A 21679-nucleotide genomic window follows, 5' to 3' on the forward strand; every position below is an offset into this window, starting at 1 on the left:
TAAATATAGTATATTTGTTTTTCTTCTTTCACCAGGTCCCTGTTGGGCTCGATGAGATGAGATCCCTATGTAGTGGTCATTATGGCAACTTGTGACTCTCCCCCTATGGTGTCATCACGGCAGCAGGACTATGGTGGTCAGAGGTTGGATGCTGCTGCTGAGGACAACTCAGTTGTCTCCATGGACACCACTGTTGCAAACAGCATCAACAACCAGTCGTCACCTGTTGCCATTGGAGAGTCGGAGAATGGCCTTGGAGGGCCAGTTGTGAGTCCACGTAGATCCACTTCTACCCCCACCACTGTCAGTGCAACTATCGACCCTGTAATTGAACAGAGTCGGAGAGAAAGCTTTACTTCCGGTAACAAAGGGAGTGTTACCGGAACTTTACCAGGAGTAGGAGGAGGAGCAGCTTTGGGTTCAGACTGTTCTGCCCCTGCCACATCTCCTGTGGCACCGGCAAAGGAGATCCCCTGCAACGAATGTTCTAATTCCTTCTCCAGTTTACAAAAATATATGGAGCACCACTGCCCTAATGCCCGCCTGCCTATTGCTGGAGATCATGAGGAGGATGAGGAGGTTGAAGGGATGATGGGGGAGGAGAGTGAGGATGAAAATGAACGTGACGTTGGTGCTGCAGATTTAGGGGATATGAACAGTGAAATGGAGATGGAAGAGGATAGTGATGTGGAGAACCTGTGTGGCGAGATCATCTACCAGCCCGATGGCTCTGCCTTTATCGTGGAGGACTCCAAAGAGCAGCGTGGCAACCAGGGGGGGCTATCTGGGGCTCTTCAATTCAGGGGCCTCATGTCACCCCAGACCTTCCCTAGTGTCCAGGGCAACAGTGGCCAGAGTGGCCTCAGCCCAGGTGGGGAACGGTTGGAGCAGCCTGCTGCACCCATGTCCTTCTACCCCCAGATCATCAACACCTTCCACATCGCCTCATCCCTTGGGAGCAAATCACTAGCGGCTGACCACCCCTCCTTCCCAAATACCTCAGCTGGAGGGCTGGCAGGCGCTGGTCCTGTGTTGCACAGTTTCCGTGTCTATGACCTCCGCCACAAGAATGACAAAGACTATCTAACGGTGGAAGGTGCAGCCAAAAACTCCTGTGTGTCCAAAGATGTCCCCAATAATGTGGACTTGTCCAAGTTTGAGGGCTGTGTGGCTGATGGGCGGCGGAAACCTGTGCTGATGTGTTTTCTGTGCAAGCTGTCTTTTGGCTACAGCCGTTCCTTCGTGACACATGCTGTCCATGACCACCGTATGTCCCTGAATGAGCAGGAACAGAAGCTGCTTAGCAACAAGCATGTCTCTGCTATCATCCAGGGCATCGGCAAGGACAAAGAACCTCTTATAAGCTTTTTGGAACCAAAAAAACCCCCAAACGCTGTGCTACCCCACTTTCCCTCACCTGCCAACTTCCTGGGGCCAGACACGGGGCTCCGTGGCTTGTGGAATGCTTTCCACAGTAGTGGGGATAATGCAGATTCTCTTCAGGCAGGGTTTGCCTTCCTGAAGGGCAGTGCCAGCAGCTCCTCTACTGACCAAACCCCCAGAACCCAAACCATGCCAAAGGCTGAGACCAACCCAAACCTCGGGGGTGGGGCTGGTGCCCACAAAACCCTCAGTGGAAGTTCTACTGCCGCTACCACTGGTGGCAACCTAGAAAGTCGGAACTCTGATAGTGACGGCAAAGGCCACGTTAGGGACACATGCACTTTGCAACCCAATGGGCCGGACCTGAGCCAGTACCCGCAAATCAAGCGGGAGCCCGGTACAGTGGGAGAAGAAAGTCCAGAACAGGATGAGGATGCTGATTCACTTGGTGGAGGAGCAGAAATAGATGCAGATGAGGAGGAAGAACAGGTCTTGTCCATGGCAATGGCAACCCAGCGGGCCGACAGCACCAGTAGCAAAGATTTCCCTCTCTTAAACCAAAGTATCCCCCCCCTTTCCAACAGTGTGCTTAAGTTAAACAGTGACAGCAAAGGCCCTACAGCCACCTCCTCTTCCTCCCTGCCTGCATATGAGAAGCTGGAGATGGAGAAGAGCCTACTGTCCACTGCCCTAGCAGGTGGCAGAGAGCGAGAGAACAGTAGTGACTCAACCACTGACGGTGTGGCAGGCCGGGATGGGTTATCACCATCCTCTAATCCCCTTGACATGATGATGTTGCGCAGAGATGATGAGAGTCCTGGTCCGCTACATCAGAACACAGGAAATGCCAGTACACCTGGAACTCCAGGGACTCCAGGCACCCCTGGTCCAGGTGAAGGATCCCCAGGCAGTGGGGTAGAGTGCCCAAAATGTGACACTGTCTTGGGATCTTCACGGTCTCTTGGAGGACACATGACAATGATGCATTCACGTAATTCCTGCAAGACACTAAAATGTCCAAAGTGTAATTGGCACTACAAGTATCAGCAAACACTTGATGCTCATATGAAGGAAAAACATCCAGAATCTGGTGGATCATGTGTGTACTGCCGGACAGGACAGCCTCACCCTCGTTTAGCTAGAGGCGAAAGCTATACCTGTGGATACAAGCCTTTCCGTTGTGAGGTCTGTTCATCCCTTGTTTTATCTTTTGGATTTTGTTTGCAATACATTTAGCCTTGCCATGTAATGTCTCACTGGCTTTTTGAATCTTTTTAATTAATTTTTCCTCGCATTTTGAGAGTTTGGCTATAACTTTTTGATATTATTTGCATAGAAAATTATTGGATATCATTTACAAGAATAATTTCATAATAAGCTGTTTTTTTTTTTTTTTTAAACACATGTCAGTACAGAAATAGAGTAATATTACAATAGAGTTCTAGTCCCTAAAATATCTAAAGAAAGGGCTTGTGCCAAAAATTCTTGAGATAATATAAGAAAAAAAAAAGAATTTAAGTGTCCATTCATACATCAGATACGTGTCGGTGTTTATCATAATGTTTTTCATGCATCGGTTTTTCTACAACGATCTCTCTCTTTTAGGTATGCAATTATTCAACTACCACCAAAGGAAACCTTAGCATCCACATGCAGTCAGACAAGCATCTGAATAATGTGCAAACACTCCAGAATGGTGGCAGTGAGGCACCGTATAATCACAACCATGCCAACCCTGTGTCTAGTGCCAGCCTTGGTGGAAGCTGCAGTGCACCCTCTCCATCAAAGCCCAAGCAGAAGCCCACTTGGCGCTGTGAGGTATTGAAATAAACAGAGCATTATTGTAGAATAGTGGCAGCACACATGCCAATTAGCTTGTTGCACTGTCTGCACAATGATCCGGTTATTTCTCTGTGCGTCTCTGTGTCTATTATTTTTTTTTGCAGCCATATCATTTGACCCCTATTATAAACTAGTGACTTATACATCCAACCAATATCTCTTATTGTTTTATGAAATGAAAATGTAGCACCCTTGCACCAGTACCTTTAACCCCTTTATAAGCTGTGTTTTTTTGGTTGGTTTATTAAAATTAAATTTCAGTTTTAAATCCAGACATCATAGAACTGTATATAAGTGTTCTTGCATACAAACTGATTGTGATTTCACAGCATAAATCAATGTTGAGGTAATCAAAACCCTGAATCTAAAAACCTTTTTATTTTGCCAGGTGTGTGACTACGAGACCAATGTGGCGCGAAACTTACGAATCCACATGACCAGCGAGAAGCACATGCACAACATGATGCTGCTGCAGCAGAACATGAAACAGATCCAACACAGCCTCCATCTTGGTCTGGCACCTGCAGAGGCTGAGCTCTACCAGTACTACCTGGCCCAGAACATGGGACTCGCAGGGGTTAAACTTGAGAATCCAGCTGGCAGCGGTGGACCAGATGCCCAAATGATGATAAACCCATTTCAGCTAGATCATGCAACTGCAGCTGCTCTTGGATCTGGGCTAGGTGATTCAATATTTACCTCATAAAACAGAGTTATGCATGCCTTATAAATTAGAAAATGTAGTCACTTTAAAACAGAAATACCTTTTCATTTAATTTGTTTTTAAAACATTTCCTTCTTTCTTAAAAAAACAAACATTCTCTTTCTATTATATAATTTATCTGATGCCATCTTGGTATGCCCCTTTATCTTTTTTTGTATTTTCTGTTGCTCATCATCCATTTTTACTCTCTCTCTTACCTTCTTTGTAATTTTCCATCATTTCTGCCTGAGCCCCTTTACGCTTATCCTTCTCTTGATTTCTTTCTCTTTTATCTCTGCTCTCATGTGGTGCCTGTGTCATTGTCTCCTTACTTTGACCCCTCTCACTGATTAAAAAATGATTATGAGATGCCACATGAGAATTATTCTTAATCTTTCGTTTGTAATTTTCTTAAATCAGCTTAATCCACCCCCTCTACATTGCAACCGGCATCACCACTACGACAATATACACACCATCCAACCTTTACTCATTCTGCAGAGGTGGATTCACACACACACACAGACACACCCCGATACACACTCACAAACAGCAGGAAGCGGATTCCCGTAGGAGTGAGAGAGATTTAACAATGACCCTGCAGTGCTGCACACCCACTCCCTCCTCTAGTGTGGAGGTCACAGCCCAGCTAGCAGATGTACTCTTGGTGAATAACACTGATAACTCACAGCTCCCCATAGTGAACGCAAATGTACATAGGTATAAGTGGTTGGAGCAGAAACTGATTCAAATTTAAATCCATATTTAGCAATATACATATACATACACATAAGTGTATATTTAATGCACCTTTGCATTTAAAACTGCTGTAAGTTCATGTTAATTTGTATAATTGTGTTAATGTATAAATTCCTTTTTCCTTAATTGCAAAAAGTACTTTGTAAAAGAAATAATTTAGTCATGTATTCCTTTGCACACACGTGTTGTGATATTATCTTAAATAAAACAATCATGATAACTTGAGAAACATTCATAGAGGAACAATGAAGGGATCAAATGTTTCAGTTAATTGCATTTGCATAAATTGTAGATCTCATTTTTGTCCCATGGTTGGTGGGTGGAAGAAAAAGGATAGTGTGTGTAATGCATTGATCAGCTTTTCAAATCTTTGGTGGATGGAAGAAAAGCTCAGAGCCCTAAAACCATTGTACTACTATTGCTTGGAGTAGTAATTAAAGCTACCTGATGAGCGAGTTAGCAAGTTGAAAAGGATGATTGTAATTGATCCTGATTCAATCCTATTAAGGTTTTTTATAGACAAGACTTTGTAAGTAGCCTTAGTTCTCTGTGAGGCTTTATTTTATCAAACCCCTTTGTGCAGAAGAGGCCTGCATGAAGGCAGCTCATTTTCTGTACTTAATTTCATTCAAAAAAGAAATAAATTTTCTCTTTTTCTCATGTGGTTATCAGACCATATGCATGGTAGCCTTTTTATCATCGCCTTAACTTTGTATTACTGACATATGGCTTTTTTTCTTTCTTTTATCTAACACGTTACCTTTTTCTGCTGTGTGAAAAAAGTTTTACTAACTACAGTGCCTTAATTTATTTCTAATTTGCTGTCTGACCTGTGTTTTTATTCATTTCCCCTATAGTGAATAATGACCTATCAGCAGAGTTGCGACTTGCCAGCGGTCAGCTGATGGCAGATGATCTATCCCTGGTGTCTTCAGGTGGAATGGGGGGCATGTCCTCAGCAGACCCTTCGCTCTCGTCCTTGTCGCCACCCATCAGCGACCCCTCACTGCGCCTCTACCAGTGTGCTGTGTGCAACTGCTACTCCACAGACAGCCTAGAGGCTCTCAACGCCCACATCAATGCAGAGCGCTCCCTGCCTGAAGAGGAGTGGCGCTGTGTGGTGGGTGATGTCTACCAGTGCAAGCTCTGCAGCTACAACACACAGCTTAAGGCTAACTTTCAGCTGCACTGCAAGACAGACAAGCACATGCAGAAACATCAGCTTGTGGCTCACATCAAGGAGGGAGGCAAGGCCAACCAGTGGAGATTAAAGTGCGTGGCCATCGGCAACCCAGTGCACCTCAAGTGCAATGCCTGTGACTACTACAGTAACAGTGTGGATAAACTGAGATTACATGCCACCAACCAGAGGCATGAGTTCGCCATCCGCCTCTACAAGGTAAAAACCCTTTGCTTCCAATGAATCATACAAAAGGCCTTTCTGTTGTCCAAGCAGTGAAATAAAAATACTCAACTGTTAGAAATCACACAAAAGTCTCCTGATAGTAAAATAGATTTATATTTGCTTACATTGGAGCACGAGTGAAATAGCAATACATGATAAACTCATATATTTTTATTTGAACATAAACTGTCCTGTCCTCCTAAGTGCACTGTCACACAGATTAAAAAGTTCCCATGAAAATTAAAAAGACAAACAAAAATAAAAGGGAACCATGAGAGTACCAAAGCAGATCTCAATTTGATCTGGTTATGTTTCCTGCAGGGCTGGCACTGCTGTTTATCCCTATTACAAACACAGTCTTGTAATATCAGTATATTTAGATTATCCTTGATAATTTGATCGCCTTCACCTATCTTTGTAATAATAAATAGCAGTGGAATTATTCAAAAACATATTTTAATGTCAGACATACCCAATGCAAATTAGCTTTCTACTATGCAAAGGAACAACCAAGTGTTTCTTTGTGCTGTGAATAATACTTTTGATGTTTAATCAATCTTTGGAATGTACACAAAAATAAGTAATTTGACTGCAGAGTTTACATTTGCAAAATAAATTATTTAATGTGTATCTATTCAGAACTCCTCGGCCGGCAAACAGTTTTTTTTGGCAAAAATAAAAATAAAAGTGAAGCACAAGTTCATTAATTTATTAAATTAAGTGCTACTACACTATTTGGTCGTTATACGTAGATGGATGCAAACTCAGCAGGAACTCAGTTGAAAAAGCAATTAGACTTGTTACATTTGGAGCAATAAAGCGCTTTTGTAAAGAAATTCAAACACATCCAATATTTGGCATCGTTTTCTTTTCCTATATATTTAGGGTGATTAAGGTTGTGAGACATCTTCTCTCCTTCAGCTTAATAGGATGTTGCTACATTTCCAAGGGCTGGATCTACAGGAGAGGATGAAATGCATTACATTAATGAGGATTCTTTTACAGCTATATGCAAGTTCTGGCACTTAGATGTATTTGTGTGTGGATGTGTATGAGATTGTGAATTGTAATACCATATATTTCGGAGCAGTGCACAGAGAGAAATGTGTTTAGTAATTTACATATGATTTTACACATACATACATATATACGGTATATAGGCTAGATCATACCTGTAAATTAGGATGTTGCTAATTTTAAACAAAAAACAATTATTATAGGCTTTGTGAACTGTTGTCAACATGTCCCAGGTATGATTTGCACGATTAGAGATTTTAGCATGACTAACTTTAAATACCAGTTTGTGATTCTCTTGAAGACATGTGAGTGCTTTGAAAAGGCCCTTGCCCCTAACAATTTTTTTTTTTACAGTTTTGCTTCTTCGTAAGATTACATGTTTTATACTATTAGACAAATAAAAATAGGAGATCTGCGATAAACTGAGGAAATACAAAATGCAATTTTTTAGATTGTTTTTTTTCCTTATTCATTGTTGAATTGCACAATGGTCTTAATTCAAAAAGGAGCCACTCAACCCACCCAACTGTGTTTTTTTTTTTCTTAAAAATATTGTGTAATATCTAAGGTTTTACTTTCATTTAAGAAATCTGACTTGATCTTACATACAGTTTCTATTTCTAACTAGATTAGGCTAATTGGCATTCTTAAGGCTATCTAAAACAGTCTTAGCTGACTTCAACAGGATGTTCGTATTAACACAAGATTGTCAACAGTCTGGCAAAAGCTGAACTTGGCATGAGATGAACTGGAGATGTCTCTGCTCAAGGGAAATTGAGAAATTTTTAGCAAACGTGCAGCTTTCACATTAGACTACATTACCTGAGGCATTGGCATATTGAATAAGCATGATTAGTTGACTCAAATCAGAATCTTCTTTTTGTCAAAGAAGGACTTGCATGCTAGTCCATGTGTCTGTTTTCCACATATGTACACACATTTAAAAGAGCTGAACCAGCTTTTGCTGATTCTTTTTTTTTACTGATATAATATGGACCACTTTAAAGACCAGTTACCAAGGTTACTCTAAATATTGGCAGCACTTAAATCACACAAATGGTTACAATATCAGGGTAATATGTGTAAGCTGGAAAAGACCTAAAAGTCTAATAATACTTATTTTATCCTCTTGCTTCAAAAAGGAGCCCAAAAATTAGTACCTTTTCAGGCAAATGCCGCTGCTTTTCCAAGACAAGTGAGGGCTATCCTGATGTCCCTTAAATGCATCAAATAAAGATGTAACTCATCTACCCATCTATACACCCACCCCACATATATATATATATATATATATATATATATATATATATATATATATATATATATATATATATATATGGATTTTTTTTGACATGTAAGACAAAGTGAAAGTGGTAAGACAAAGTGAAAGGAAGCTAGTAAAAGTGTAGACTGGGCTAAGTGAGCTGGAGAGTAAAAGCATAGGGGGGAAAAAATCATTTCTTTATTTGACCAGAAAAACACCTCTTCTTTTATGTATTGGCAGAGGTGAAAAGCACATGGGGATAGCAGTAGCTTGGCTGCACGCATAACAGATCCAAGTGTCAACGACTTTACCATCTGGCTTTTTGGAAACAGAGAATATCTTTATGGCATGGGAAACCATTTGAAGATACAAACAAAAAGCATATTCAGGAAATTTTATGGGTGCTTTGTAGCAGCCATTGAGTACTTCTAAGGGGAATTGAGAGTTTCAAAGTCATTTTTTTTTCCAGACTTTGATACAGAAAAAAGGGAAATGACATTAGCAGTTCATGGACATCAAGCCATCTTGTGTCCAGAGCTCAGCAGGTGGCGAATGAACTCACAGGCCTTGCAGAGATAAAATGGAGGTCTGCTCCTCCCTGCTTATCGGAAATGTAGACAGTGTGATTGGTCCTAGATTATTCATCATAAGAAAAACTATTTCTTGGGGTATTTTAGTATAACTTTCCTGCATTAGATTTAAAATGCAAATAGTGTGTGCTGAGCATTACTTTTTAGTATTATAACAGCTTTAAGTCCAAAACAACTCTTCCATTACTCAAGAAAAATTGACAAAGCAGGAGATATTTCAATTAAATATATATACTACCAGACTATATTGTGTCCATAGCGGGTCTGGCTTATATTTAGCTTAGACTCTGTTATAAAATGTATGAATTGGTTATGATTTTTAATAACAAACATTAGCCTTAATGCACATGGAGTTCAGTGTAAATCTGTCAGTGCCATTCACAAGAGCTGCCTGGATAAGTAGGGGGTTTAGTTGGAGCTGAACATATGTGTTTGTGTGCAAGTCTCCCAACAGGGCTTTGAGGCTGAGACTTGCGCTGTGCTTGCCCCTGGGTCATTAGGAGTTGAGAATGTTCATGGTCAATGTGGCACACTGAAGGACCACACACACATATACACACATTTTATGTCCCCCCCCATCCCACACACACACACACACACACTCGGGACATAAACACTGTGTTTTAGGGACCATGCCACCTGCTTCTCCAATGGTTATCCAAATAAATATTAAACAGCTCTAAACCACTGCTAGTCATTTCAAATTTCTTCATAACTTTGGAAGAAAAGGAGATACAAATTTCACAGTGGTTTTGTTAATTTTTTTCTAGCTTTTTAGCCTTTTACCTTTTATCACATTTCTCAGAATTTGTATGCATCTGCTGCAGATGTTTTTCATCAAGGGCCTGATTTTTTTTAAAAGATTTTAAATAACTACTACATTGCTAGTGCAATTTTCTTTTTCAGTATCTGCAACAAGTGGGCGTGCTGATCTAGATAGATTGCTGTGCAAAAGTTTAGTTGTGCAAACTGATTTGGTTCTGCCCATAAAATGAGCAGATAGCATGTTTTGGAGGCAGTTTGAGAGTGGCCATAAAAGAAAGATGATGTTCAAAGACATGGAGATGGGGGTAATACTAGTAATATAAAAATGTAGAATAATAACACAAAGTAGTATTTATAGTGTGCCCTGTAGCCTATTCAAAAAGTGCTACCGACAAAAGTGAAACAAAATAAAACATAACCGTGCTTTCTGCACATTTATGTTTTATGAAATTGAGGATAAAAAAAAAAATGGTCGTAACCAAGAGATGCTCTCCCCTTAATTGTATAAAGATTGCCTGCCCCCCTGCTGCATTAATTCTAACCAGTTTATTTAATTTGTTATGGTTAAATATTTTAAGGTGAGCCCAAAATCTCTCTCCATCCCATGGCACTACACCAATGCCTCCTTTGTTGCAACAATTACTGCAGATATTTTTGTAATTCAGCTTACACCTGACTTTTATAAAAACAACACTAAAAATGCAGCCACAGTTTAGTTTCTGATTTGGAAAATATCATTGTATGTGGAAAATGTTTACATTTGCATATCCTCCACTCATCTATTTGCATGCTTTGGTCATTAGAATGTGATCTTCATATTGATGAAAGCACATACGGAAAAAATTGTTTTTAACACACTTTCTGTTTAATTGCAATCACAAATGACTTTGCACCTTTTTTGAGGTTCTGCTCCCATTGAACAAACACTTTTGCATCTCTTTTAAGATGCACAAACCTTCTGAAGATCAGGCTCTAAGGGTATAACCTCCATTACTTGTTTTAGACCCGCTTTGACTGCTGATCATTTAAATACAAATCTAATATTAGTCTTCTTTTGGAAATGGAATTATATCATTCAACTTATAGTCTCCCTTATAAGATACAAGTGTCTCAATGAAGGCTTATAGCAAAACAAAATTGAAATGGGGCTTAATGCACAATCCATAGAAAACAATGGCAAAGAGTTGACTCAAAATTGTAAATGAGATTATAACACTTTAATAACAATCACCTTTTACTTGTAAAAACACTTTATTACCAATACGTTTTAGTATATATGTAGGTATGGCATGGTCTGTTTATAGACAGACAATGGATAAAAGGTTGAAGCACCTCATTTCACCTCAGACTTTCCTTCTTCAGGGAAGCAGCAGATAGGACATTTCATTACCTATAATGCTCTTGGCAAAACCACAGCTTGGAATCATGGGGTAAGGGGAATTAAACCAGAGAAATAATGGAGGAGAGAGAAGGGAAAGGAAAGGAAAGGAGGCAAGATTTGTAGATCACATTCTTTTTTTCTTCACCAATCAAGGATTTTTTTTTTATCTTGTCTTCTTCAATCTCTGACCCAAATTAAATTTTCCCCTATCTAGCTCAAACTGAGGTAGCTTTCCTTTTGCATCTCTGATATTAGGCCACAACTGTGCCTTGACTATTAGCAAGGGTCAAGCCTGTTCTCTCTCATTTGAAAATCAAATGGCCCAATATATATGCAGCCCAAATTATTGGACTGTCAATTGGACTTGTGTGATGGGGGAAATGGACAGGAGATTGACTTCCATAGATTTGCATAAAATATCATTGTGCTGGTCCCTATAATAGAAAAATGTCTGGGTCTATTTCAGACGCACTGTCCTATTTATGGTAGACCATCACAGACACACAAAAACACATAGTTGGATATGCACATGCAGTGGTGGAGTACTACAGTATATAGATTCATAAAAATACTCACAAACGTAAGTATTAAGTTACTATCTTTCCAGTTGAGTCGACGTATGCCTGTACCAGATGAGTTATGTTGATGGTAGGGTCCTTGTCTTTCACTCTTAGGCAGTCTAAGACATGATATTCTCTTTAAAAATGGATCTTGTCAGACACTTCACGCTATATGTTACTTGAGTCAGAGATATAGATTTTTATTTTGACGGAGATGTATGATGCTTGAAAAATTCAGAAATTTACACAGTTTTTATAACTATAAAGAGTCTGTTTTATCTTCACCCTTTTTCCTTGCATTTGAAACACAGTAAGGCCAGTTAGTAGTGTCAATAAGTCTCCTATTTCACCTGTGTTAGAATTACAATGCAAATCTTTCAGAACATGGGGCGGGACATTAGGGATTGTGGCAAATTAAAACATAAAAGAAGATGGGTGTGTTTGTGTATATGCGTTGCTGGCTTTTAGTATGAGGCAGTGGCTTGAATGAACGCACATCCACACCCCTTGCCCATCTGCCTAATAATCATCAAAGATATGACAGAGAGTTGCGACCATTCTCCTACCGACTCCTTTACCAGACGGTCATGTAAACAGTTGAATGTGTTTTTGTGTGATGTGAAAAGTTAAGCTTTGATCCGGCTTTTGGCTAGCGCCAATAAAAAATACTTAATTCCCTCCCACTCCCAAACACACACATGCACACAAATACTCAAACACACCTTTCTGCTTCTTGACTCCCAAGTGAATGGATTCAGGCTGTAACATAAATGCTTTTCTTTATTTTTTCTTATAGAAATCTACTTTTTGTCCTTTTGAAACTGAGAAACAGACACTGCTGGTTTTCTCAGATTAATAGCCAGATGTGATCCTTTTAATAACCATTCTCACCCCTAACTGTGGGTCATTTGGGCTGTGTACATGTGCAGGAGACTGTGAAGCAGATCTGGGCTGACAGGTATGGGAACGATAGCAGAAGGGGGCAGGGGTGGAGTGAAAACTGGGGGTATGGGATGTGGGGGGGGAGCAAAGGCCAGAGATGTATGGGAAGATGGGGTGTGGGTAGTGTCAGGATTGCAAGAACAAAGAGGCTGACATGGGTTTGTTTTAGATTTTATGTCATTTCCCCATATTGTTAATGATCTTGTCCTCTTACTATGTCCTGGCCAAAATACACACCTCCACCAGATTCAAGTTATGCACTCCTTGTTCATAGCCATTTGTATACACCTCTAGCTCCTTCCTATCTTTAGTTTTCTCTTGGGGTTTAATAATCCCATCTGCACTAAGATGAGAAACACAATTAAAAAAAGTAATAATAAAAGACAGTGCTTTGAGCTCAAATATGATCCCTTGTGGCATGTTCTCTCCACTTCTGAAGCATTGATTTGATCATGCCAACTTCAGACTGATCACATGGCAGGGAGATCAGATTAATTATTTAGTGGGAGTTGATTAGATTTACCTTTGAGATGACTTGACATTAATTAAATGTGTTCTTAATTTCTACGAAATTTGTCATAAAATCATTCAGTTCCGCTGCTTGAAATGTTACATTAGCTCTACAATTGTATTTAGATCGCACTATCATGCTCTAACTGTCTTATGATTCTATCAGGATATTGATATGGACAAAGTTGAACTGAAATACTCCTCAACGTCCTTCTAAATCAATAATCAATCGATTTGAGGTAATTGTGCTACTCCCTTGGAACAATCCCAAGTCACTCTCTTTCTGGGCTCCTTACCCCCCACCCTAGTCTCACACTCTCTCTGTCATTATCAGCATGTGTAGCCGTATTCGGCATTTCAGCATACCAGCTGTAATTGATTTTAACCATTAGGTGCTCAGTGAATAGATAAGTAGTGGGAGATATTCGATTATACGGTGAGGGAGAAGGAGACGGGGATGAAAAGAATGTGGAGAAGGAAGGAGGGAGAAAAATTTGGGGATGTTTTCAGAGAGCTGTGGAAAGGGGAACTGACCTGTCCTGCTGTCTACCCAGTCTACCACAGGCCCTGCATCTTTGCAGCAGCACAATACCGCTGACCTCCTGTGAGTTCAAGCAGCTTAGTTTCTGCGAGGTAATCCCTAATGCTTTGAAATAGACCTGATAGAAAGCCCACTTACTTGTTCAGGATTAATGTGGTTTGTGTGGGGGTGAGCGGATCCCTGATTTCTCAACACATTCTGTTAAATTAACCCGTTGGAATTATTATAGTCCACTTTAATTGTTGATGATATTAACTGCTACACATTTTCATCACTATAAGAAATCAACTGCTAAATAAGGATCGGCAAACTTATGAGGCACTTGCTTTTGCTCATCACCTCTAACAATTTCTGTTGGGAATTACCTGCAAGTGGTCAGCTTACTACAAAATCTCTGTCGCCCATCGCTTTCAGAAAAACGTTTTGAATCTGAAGGTAGCTGAGTGCTATTGATTTGCCACTCTTTCCTTTCTCATTTTTTCTTCATTTAGGAAGCTCTCTAGGTTAGGACTAGGAATAGGAGCAGATGGGGGAGGGAGGGTGGTGGACAAAGGCAAACATTTGAGTAATCTTCAAAGGGCCCATTGGTATGTTGAGTGGACGCCGGTATGCGGACTGTGGCTAAGGCTTTTTCAGAGCAAAACAATATTCTTCCTTTAGACGGCTGGGGCCTGGGCAAACATCACCAGCCAGGCTTCTCTGCTTAGTGTTGCCATCGCTATCATCTTACCCCCTCCAGCCACTCCTGCAGAAAATCCTGGGGTTCCACTAGTTCCGAGGACTGATCATCACTGTGTTTATGTGGCTATATATGTGGATTTATGGGACTAACCTGAACATCCAAAGGCTTTGTCAACTGTGTGCTTGTTAGAGTTTACATAAGAAGTCAGTAAGTGTTCTCTCAGTGTGCTTTGTAAAGTGCAGTTACTATTTAAATCTGTGAGTTTTGAAAAAGGCGGTAAAGTAGACAGAGATGGCTGCCTTTTGTAAAGAGAGAGATCAAGTGTGCCATCTTGTAGGTCAACTGCAAGGCATTTGATTTCCTGTGGCACTATGCAAAATAGCTCTGCTGAAGAGGTGCTTTCATTGTGCTTTCCCCCCACAGAGCACCACTCTAAAATAGGCTTACATTTTCCCTTGTTTAAACACAGTATGCCCAATGAGTGACAGAGAATGAAAAGTTTTGTTTAATATTTTAAAGCGTATCAACCATTGGTGTTCGAACATAATCTTGTAGAGATTCTCTGACTTCCAAAGATATTTATGCCTATGTAGACACTTATAGTGCAAGCCAAAAAGTGAAAAATCAATGAAATTGTATCAGATAGAGCAGAGGGTGTGTGTTTTTTTATCTTAAGGAAAAGCAGTCTGCCATTTGACAGTTTCAAAATGAATACCATTTGTCCAGTCATCATCAGCCATTTTCTCACGAGGATCCACCACAGGGATAATTTCCCCCATTTCTCTGTCATTAGCAGGCCCTGGTATTAGGCTTGTGTTTTGTTCCTTGTACCTTTTGTTTTGTGCTAAGTAAAACCATGCGACAGGGTAGGGGCTAAATGGAAAACAATACTCCCCTTCACAAGCTCAGGAATGTGTAATTAGTGATTTGAACCCAACTATGCTCCTCTAGAATCTCCCCTATCTTTCCCCCCCTCTCTCTCTTTCCATCTTTTCTTCTTTTGTTCTTTTTGTCTCAGAATTTCTTCTTTTTCTTGGTATCTACCAATGTATGCTTCTATCATTGTTTTTCATTTTCAAATATACCAGCTTTAATTCAGCACACCCTTCTCTGATGGTATCACCCAAAAAATAAGCCTGTAATTTATTTATTTTTTTGGTTTAATTTGTGTTTTTTCCCATCTAAGGCCTCATATGATTATTTCCATGATAGGAAGTTCATCAAAAGCGTACAAGCCTGTGTGGTTGTGAAACATCTTGTAAGGAAATATACTGTATCTCGGCTGAAAGTGTTACAGTAAATAAGGATTTTGTGATCTCTGTCTCACTGAGTCGATGGAGAAGATAATCACAGGGGCATGATAGTGTAGGAAAATGGTGCGGTCTGGTCAGTCTCACCTGGCAGCGATGGAGACAAGCGGCAGCTTTTAGACCCTAATGGGCTAAGGTCAGGATGGCTAATAGGGAGTAAGTGGCTGAGCTGCACTGTCTAAATCTAATGCTAATGTAAATACTGATCCATTTTCATGGGGTGATGGAGGTAAGCTGACTTTCAAGACTCCATACACACACGTGCCAATGAGTAAGAGGACATTCAGGTGTTTTTGTTTTCTAGAACATGTTATTTCGAACTGCTTGGCAGGAAAGTATCATTTATATAGTCTTTTGCAATAAGCAGATAGCCCCTAACATTCATACCCCAAGCGTTTTTCCAAAAATATTTATAACCAGTAATCTTAAAGATTTTCTTATGTATTTATTTTTTGACATCATCAGACTCTGAAGGGAAACAAAATCTATACATTGCTTTGGTTAAGTTTTTGTTCTTCAAATAAAATTCTGAAAATGTCTGGTTTGCATTTGATAGCCCTAAATAAAATGCGGTGCAAACAACTGTAACTAGAAGTTACCTACCTAGTGAATAAGGTTTACATTTCAGTTTATGTTTCTATAAATGTGGCTGATAATGGTATCTTTAGAGGAGCTGCACAAATCCACAGCACAAGTGGGAAAATTTGTTTGGAAAAAGTGTAAAACTGCAAAGAAAAGAAGACAAAGCCTAAATCCAGCAGGTAATGTGTTAAGGAACACTAACACTCTATAACACATTGACTAGATTATAACCCCACTAAGAAATGTGGTGGTGGCAGGATCATTTTGCAGAGGTTGCTTTTTGTCAACAGTGACAGAGAAGCTTGACTGAGTTGATGTGAAGATTTAAGTTTCATGGAAGACCATCTATACTTTATTTCCTTCAGGTCTGACTGAGGTGGATGTTTTTTTTCAAAGATGGGCAAAAATCATAAATCCTCCTCATATTCTTTAGCTTTTATTTAGCATGAAAAGAAACGTCTGTGCACTATTTTCAGTTTTACTATTGTCCTATCAAGTAACCCCAATTAATTGAAAATGTAGGCCTGCAGTCATAATATATATATAAAAACAATATTGCTTTGCAAACACAATATATCCTAAACATCGTTATTCAAGGCCAGAAATAAATGTATTGCATCACAGCTTTAACTTTTATGAACATTTTGGCTTTGTGGGAGATTGGGTTTGCTTAGGGAACAGTGTAAAGAGACAGACAGTAATTCGACCAAAAAGCGGCTAGACTTCAGAATTATTGACTCCAGAGCAGCCTTTACACTGTATTCTATGTCAGGACACACTTTCTATGCTTCAGACGTGTATTATCTTTAACACAATAGGCTCTATTGTACTTATTTCTGCTTGCTGATATGCAGCAAAGAGGAATATATATTAAAAGGAGAGGGTTGGATAGAAAAACAAAGGAGAACATTTTGGAAAACTAGATGCAACACTAAGGAGAACTTATCATAAATAATATTATGATAATACATACATCTTTTTCGGTGGCAATAGACAATCAAACACTTATTTTTATTGGGTGCCCTAAACAAAGTTCACCTAAATCCTTTACACCTCAGGGACAAGCTCTAGAACTGGTACGACATAGTGATTCCCAAACGGGAGAACTGATTTAAACAGGAGAGGCAATTAGGCTCTACAAAATATTAGTATCTGCATTTATAAAAGAGTCCGATAATAAAAGGTTGAGCAAAAAGAAAATACAATTTGGATTTTAAATATACTTTATTTTATCTACTGTTAGAATAAATATGTCTTTTTAAAAGCAAAAAGAAGAATATAGTTAACAACAAAATTTTGCATACAAATTCAGCAGTTCAGACGGTGTTTTTGTGCATGCACTGAGCTTAAACAGTGTCAATACACCACTGTTACCAAATTGAACCAAGGTGGCACATACCTGGGCCTTCAGTGTATCCTTTCAGCAGTGCAGTCTGCCAGCGGTTCCATTGGCAGCGGTCTTGTGTTACATCTATGTCTTTGAGGCTGAGTGGCGGTTAGCAGTAACATGTGTTAGGGAGGTGGTAGCACTGATGGAATTCTACTCTTGGCAGCCTTCCAGGCAATGCTGGTATGTGTTTAAAATACTTTCAAGGAACAATGCATGCTTTTGTAGTTTGCTGGTCCAAGTGGGGCTGTTTTTGTCTCTGATGGCCCCCGGAGGCCCAAGGGGGTAGCACCGGAAGCTAGTAGTGTTTCTAAAAGAAGGTACATTCAACAACAAGCTTTAGGGTTTTGCTTAAAAAACACTGATAAAAGTCTAGAAAGAGGTTGTTTTTTTTTATAGCCACAGTGTTCATGTGTATACTCTCAGCAAACTCAGAGCGAATGTGTGCACTGATTCTTTACGTATGAGACGTGTGTACACATGCTCCGACTCACACTGGTTATTAAGACACAGCTGCTGTTAAAGAGCATTCTTACTTTCAGAATGTATTCATTAGCTGCCTGGTTCTATACTTAATGACAGGAAAAGAGTCTTAGTGTGTTTGTACCGAATGCGCTAATTTGTCATTAGGTTTATGGTGTAAAACGCAACCCCACCACTCTGCATTGCTTTCAAAAATATTTTTATGATGGCGGTGAACAAATCACATGCAAACAAAAAAAAAAAGACAGAAAAAAAAAGAAAAGAAAACACGCTGGATTGAAATTATAGACAGGCACCAAAATACACGTACAAGTTAAAATGAAGAGTGGAAATTACCGATGCATAAAAACCATACACACAAGGCCAGAAGAATGGATGGATTGAAGCCTTATCCACACACACACCCACACACACAATCTTACATTCGTGTAGACAGAGAGATAAAAGAAGTTGTGAAATGATGTCTTTTGGCTTGGCTTATTAAAAATTCAGTTAATGAGGCAGCTTTGTCACCCCAGATAGAACAAATGGATATCAGACAGCGGCACGGAGACTCTCCCCACAAATCCTCGTGAGTGAGAGTAGGGGAGGTGCGTGCACGCTTTTGTATACATACATGTGTGTGTGAGGAAATGTGTTTTGTAAACATTTCATTCTGCATAATGAATGCAGTCCTCTGTCATACACACGTAAACAGACACAGCAGCAGCAGAGGTATAAAAACAACAACACAGGAGAGCCTCCTCCACCTGTCATATTGGCTCCCCCTCCCCTCATACATGTTGCAATGAGTTCATTCATGTGGTTGTGTGTGTGTATGATTGAAGGTTGACAAAATTGTGCTTTTGACAGCCGAACGGAAACTCATGAGAGTTGTAATTTGTATTTCATTTACACAAGGGGTGTGCATCCTCATCCTTCCTAGCCATCTGTGCCACGTGTTGGTCCAACAGAGAATGCTGTTTAGCCGATCTTCATCGGCCCATGGGGAGTGTTAGCTTATTTGGTTGTTTGCCAAACACTAATCCACAACAATTAACCACCAGGCCTTTTGGAAAGGTGCCATATTGACAACGATGGCCTCTTTTTTTTTTACATTTCTGCCACACAGACACACAAAGACACTCAATACAAATGTTCATACAGCGCAGTTCCAGACAGACAATCCTACTACGGCATAAATTACATACACATTGCGAGCAGACACAGAAGGGCGCAAACCCAGGAGCAGGAACAGTGTGTTTGTGTGTTTGAATATGCATTACACAGCTCATGCCTGGCAGGAGTCAAAGTGCTTCTTTAAAAGTTCATAAATCATGGATGGTTCTGGCCTGTGATCACCAGGCCGCCTGCTTTTCAGACCCGCAGAGTTCCACAGAGCGACAGACAGCCTCTAGTTTTGGTCTTAGACAAACCCTCTGGAATGTGCTGATGGGGAGAGAATTAATATTTAGCCTAAACCTATCTGGCAGCCTGGTTCAACACAAAGTATATCATTTGGCTGCTCCCAGCTGACGCCTTACATCCCAAAATCCCTACAACATAATCTAGGATGTGTGATACTTCAAACCCCAATTAACGGATATGAAAATGTTAATTTTAACACTCTACAAATTTTCTTTGTGGCCATGCCTAAGAGACAATTGAAAACAATAAGGGAGACTTTTAAGAAACATTTCATTTGAAGCATGTGCATGGAACTAGAAGGGAGATAAAAATACTCTTTTCAGAACACTCTCCTCTATCTCTTGTAAACATGTCATTATAGTCAAAACATTTACTTTTAATGGTTTTGGCCTCTAGTTTTAAAGATCTAAGAGGTTTAGATGTATATTTTTAAATATAAGTATCATAAAGTAGTTAGACACAATTAGAAATTTACAACAACACTAAAATTTTGTATAAATCTCATGGTCTATTTTTATCGTTTTTTATTTGATTCTAGGTGATTCCAATTTCTCTTTTATGATAATATAACATAAGAAGACATAGCAACAACATAGATAGCAGCAGTATTCAGATTTTGTTTTCTGGGCTTGCTAATATGATCATTAACTGTTTTCTTTATAAAAATGGATGAGACTTCACTTTGTCTATATGAGAAGTAGCAAATGCAATGTTTTACTTGTATTTAGTAACAGACATTTACAGAGGTAGCATTACCAATCCTTTAGAATCATATATTAGTAGTACCTGTACTACTATGCCAGTTCAGGAGATTCAGCAGACCATTCTAATACATCAGTATACAGATGTATTACCTACAGAGAAATATTCTAATTTTTAAAAGCCTGCAAAATCTTGCAGGTTTTTCATCAGACAAAAGTTAAAAGTTAGGATAAAACATGAATTTTTCTGAACTCAATTTAATCCTTCTGTTATCTGGAAATCTTGTTTTCTCCTGGTTTTTCAAAGCATGGGTCAAAAGCAGAAATGTGCTGACAGGTCACAGAAAATAAAGTGTATTTCATCTTTACTTCTTTAAAAAAAATCCTGTCCTCCTTTGACTTAATTGTTTTCAGGTGTAGAGCCAACACTTGAGAAATATATGAGTTTTCAACCGACTAGTGAAGGGACTAGTTAGGTGAAACATAATAAAAGAAAAGGCCATAGAGAAGACTTTACTAATTTGTATGCAGTGCATTATATGAGGTATAAGCAGGTACATACTTTTTAGAGACAATTATTTTATTGGGATCAAACAACCTGCTTTTAGAATTTTAGAAGTTGAGAAAGTTCTGACTTCAACAAAACGTCCAAAACTCTTACATTATTGTGTTTGCCAGTGATAAATACATGTTGTCTTCTGTAGCGCACGTGTGTGGTTTCCACAGAAAGGCTCAGCAGTACGGTTCCTCTGTAAAAGAGGGAGGGGATAAAAGAAAAGAAGCAAAGAAAGAGAGGAAAAGCAAAGGAGGCCTCCTTTCACAGAGAAACAAAGATAGCTGTAATTAATGGCCCTGAGCTCTGGACTGGGGAGCTTTCTTCTGACAACTCTGACTTAATTAAAACTTAAGACTTCTGAAAGAGCCCTCTGACTGCGAGGGGACGTCCCACCGTCTCGTGAGAAAAAACCTCACTAGATTTCCTACAAAAGGAAAGAAGGAGGGAGAGACAGAGAGAGAAAAGATGTTCTAGCGGCTGTAGCTATGTTGCTAATCCCTGTTTGTCAAAAGAAAAAAAAAAGGAAGAGGGGGTGTTGAACTCACACACCTGCGTCTGACTCCTCTTACCACCCGCATTAACATAAACACGCATAGACACTCCTCCGTCACATGCATCTTTTTAGACTCTTTTTGCTCTGTATAAAATGATGCAAGAATGTGAAAATATTACCTGTCTAACTTTTAATTACTTCATGAAAGAAAAATCTTCCTATAGGAGGACACGAGAGCTGGTTACTACACACACACATTCACACAACCACACACACCAATGCACGTATTAATTAATGCATGAAGCCCTGCACCTGTTTCTCACAAAAGCAGTGTGAATAAATCTTAACAAAGTAGAAGGCAACCTTCATGAGCCACCTCTGTGTATCTGTCTCCATGCCTTTCTCTCCTCTGCTCC

At 39.6% G+C, this 21679-nt stretch overlaps 1 protein-coding gene across 4 annotated transcripts in view; it reads left to right on the top strand.

The window, feature by feature from the left end:
- zfhx4 (zinc finger homeobox 4) overlaps window positions 1-21679 on the top strand; it is an 88042-nt gene that overhangs the window by 22659 nt on the left and 43704 nt on the right. For all 4 annotated transcript variants that reach the window (XM_015389421.1, XM_015389426.1, XM_015389414.1 and 1 more), the window contains exons 2-5: window positions 36-2568; window positions 2989-3201; window positions 3614-3908; window positions 5545-6086. In XM_015389421.1, coding sequence (XP_015244907.1) covers window positions 82-2568; window positions 2989-3201; window positions 3614-3908; window positions 5545-6086 — 3537 coding nt within the window. In that variant the 5' untranslated portion in view covers window positions 36-81. The remainder of the gene's footprint in view (window positions 1-35; window positions 2569-2988; window positions 3202-3613; window positions 3909-5544; window positions 6087-21679) is intronic.

The sequence above is a fragment of the Cyprinodon variegatus genome, unplaced genomic scaffold (assembly GCF_000732505.1).
Source record: "Cyprinodon variegatus isolate N-32 unplaced genomic scaffold, C_variegatus-1.0 Scaffold20, whole genome shotgun sequence".
NCBI classification, from domain to species: Eukaryota; Metazoa; Chordata; class Actinopteri; order Cyprinodontiformes; family Cyprinodontidae; genus Cyprinodon; species Cyprinodon variegatus.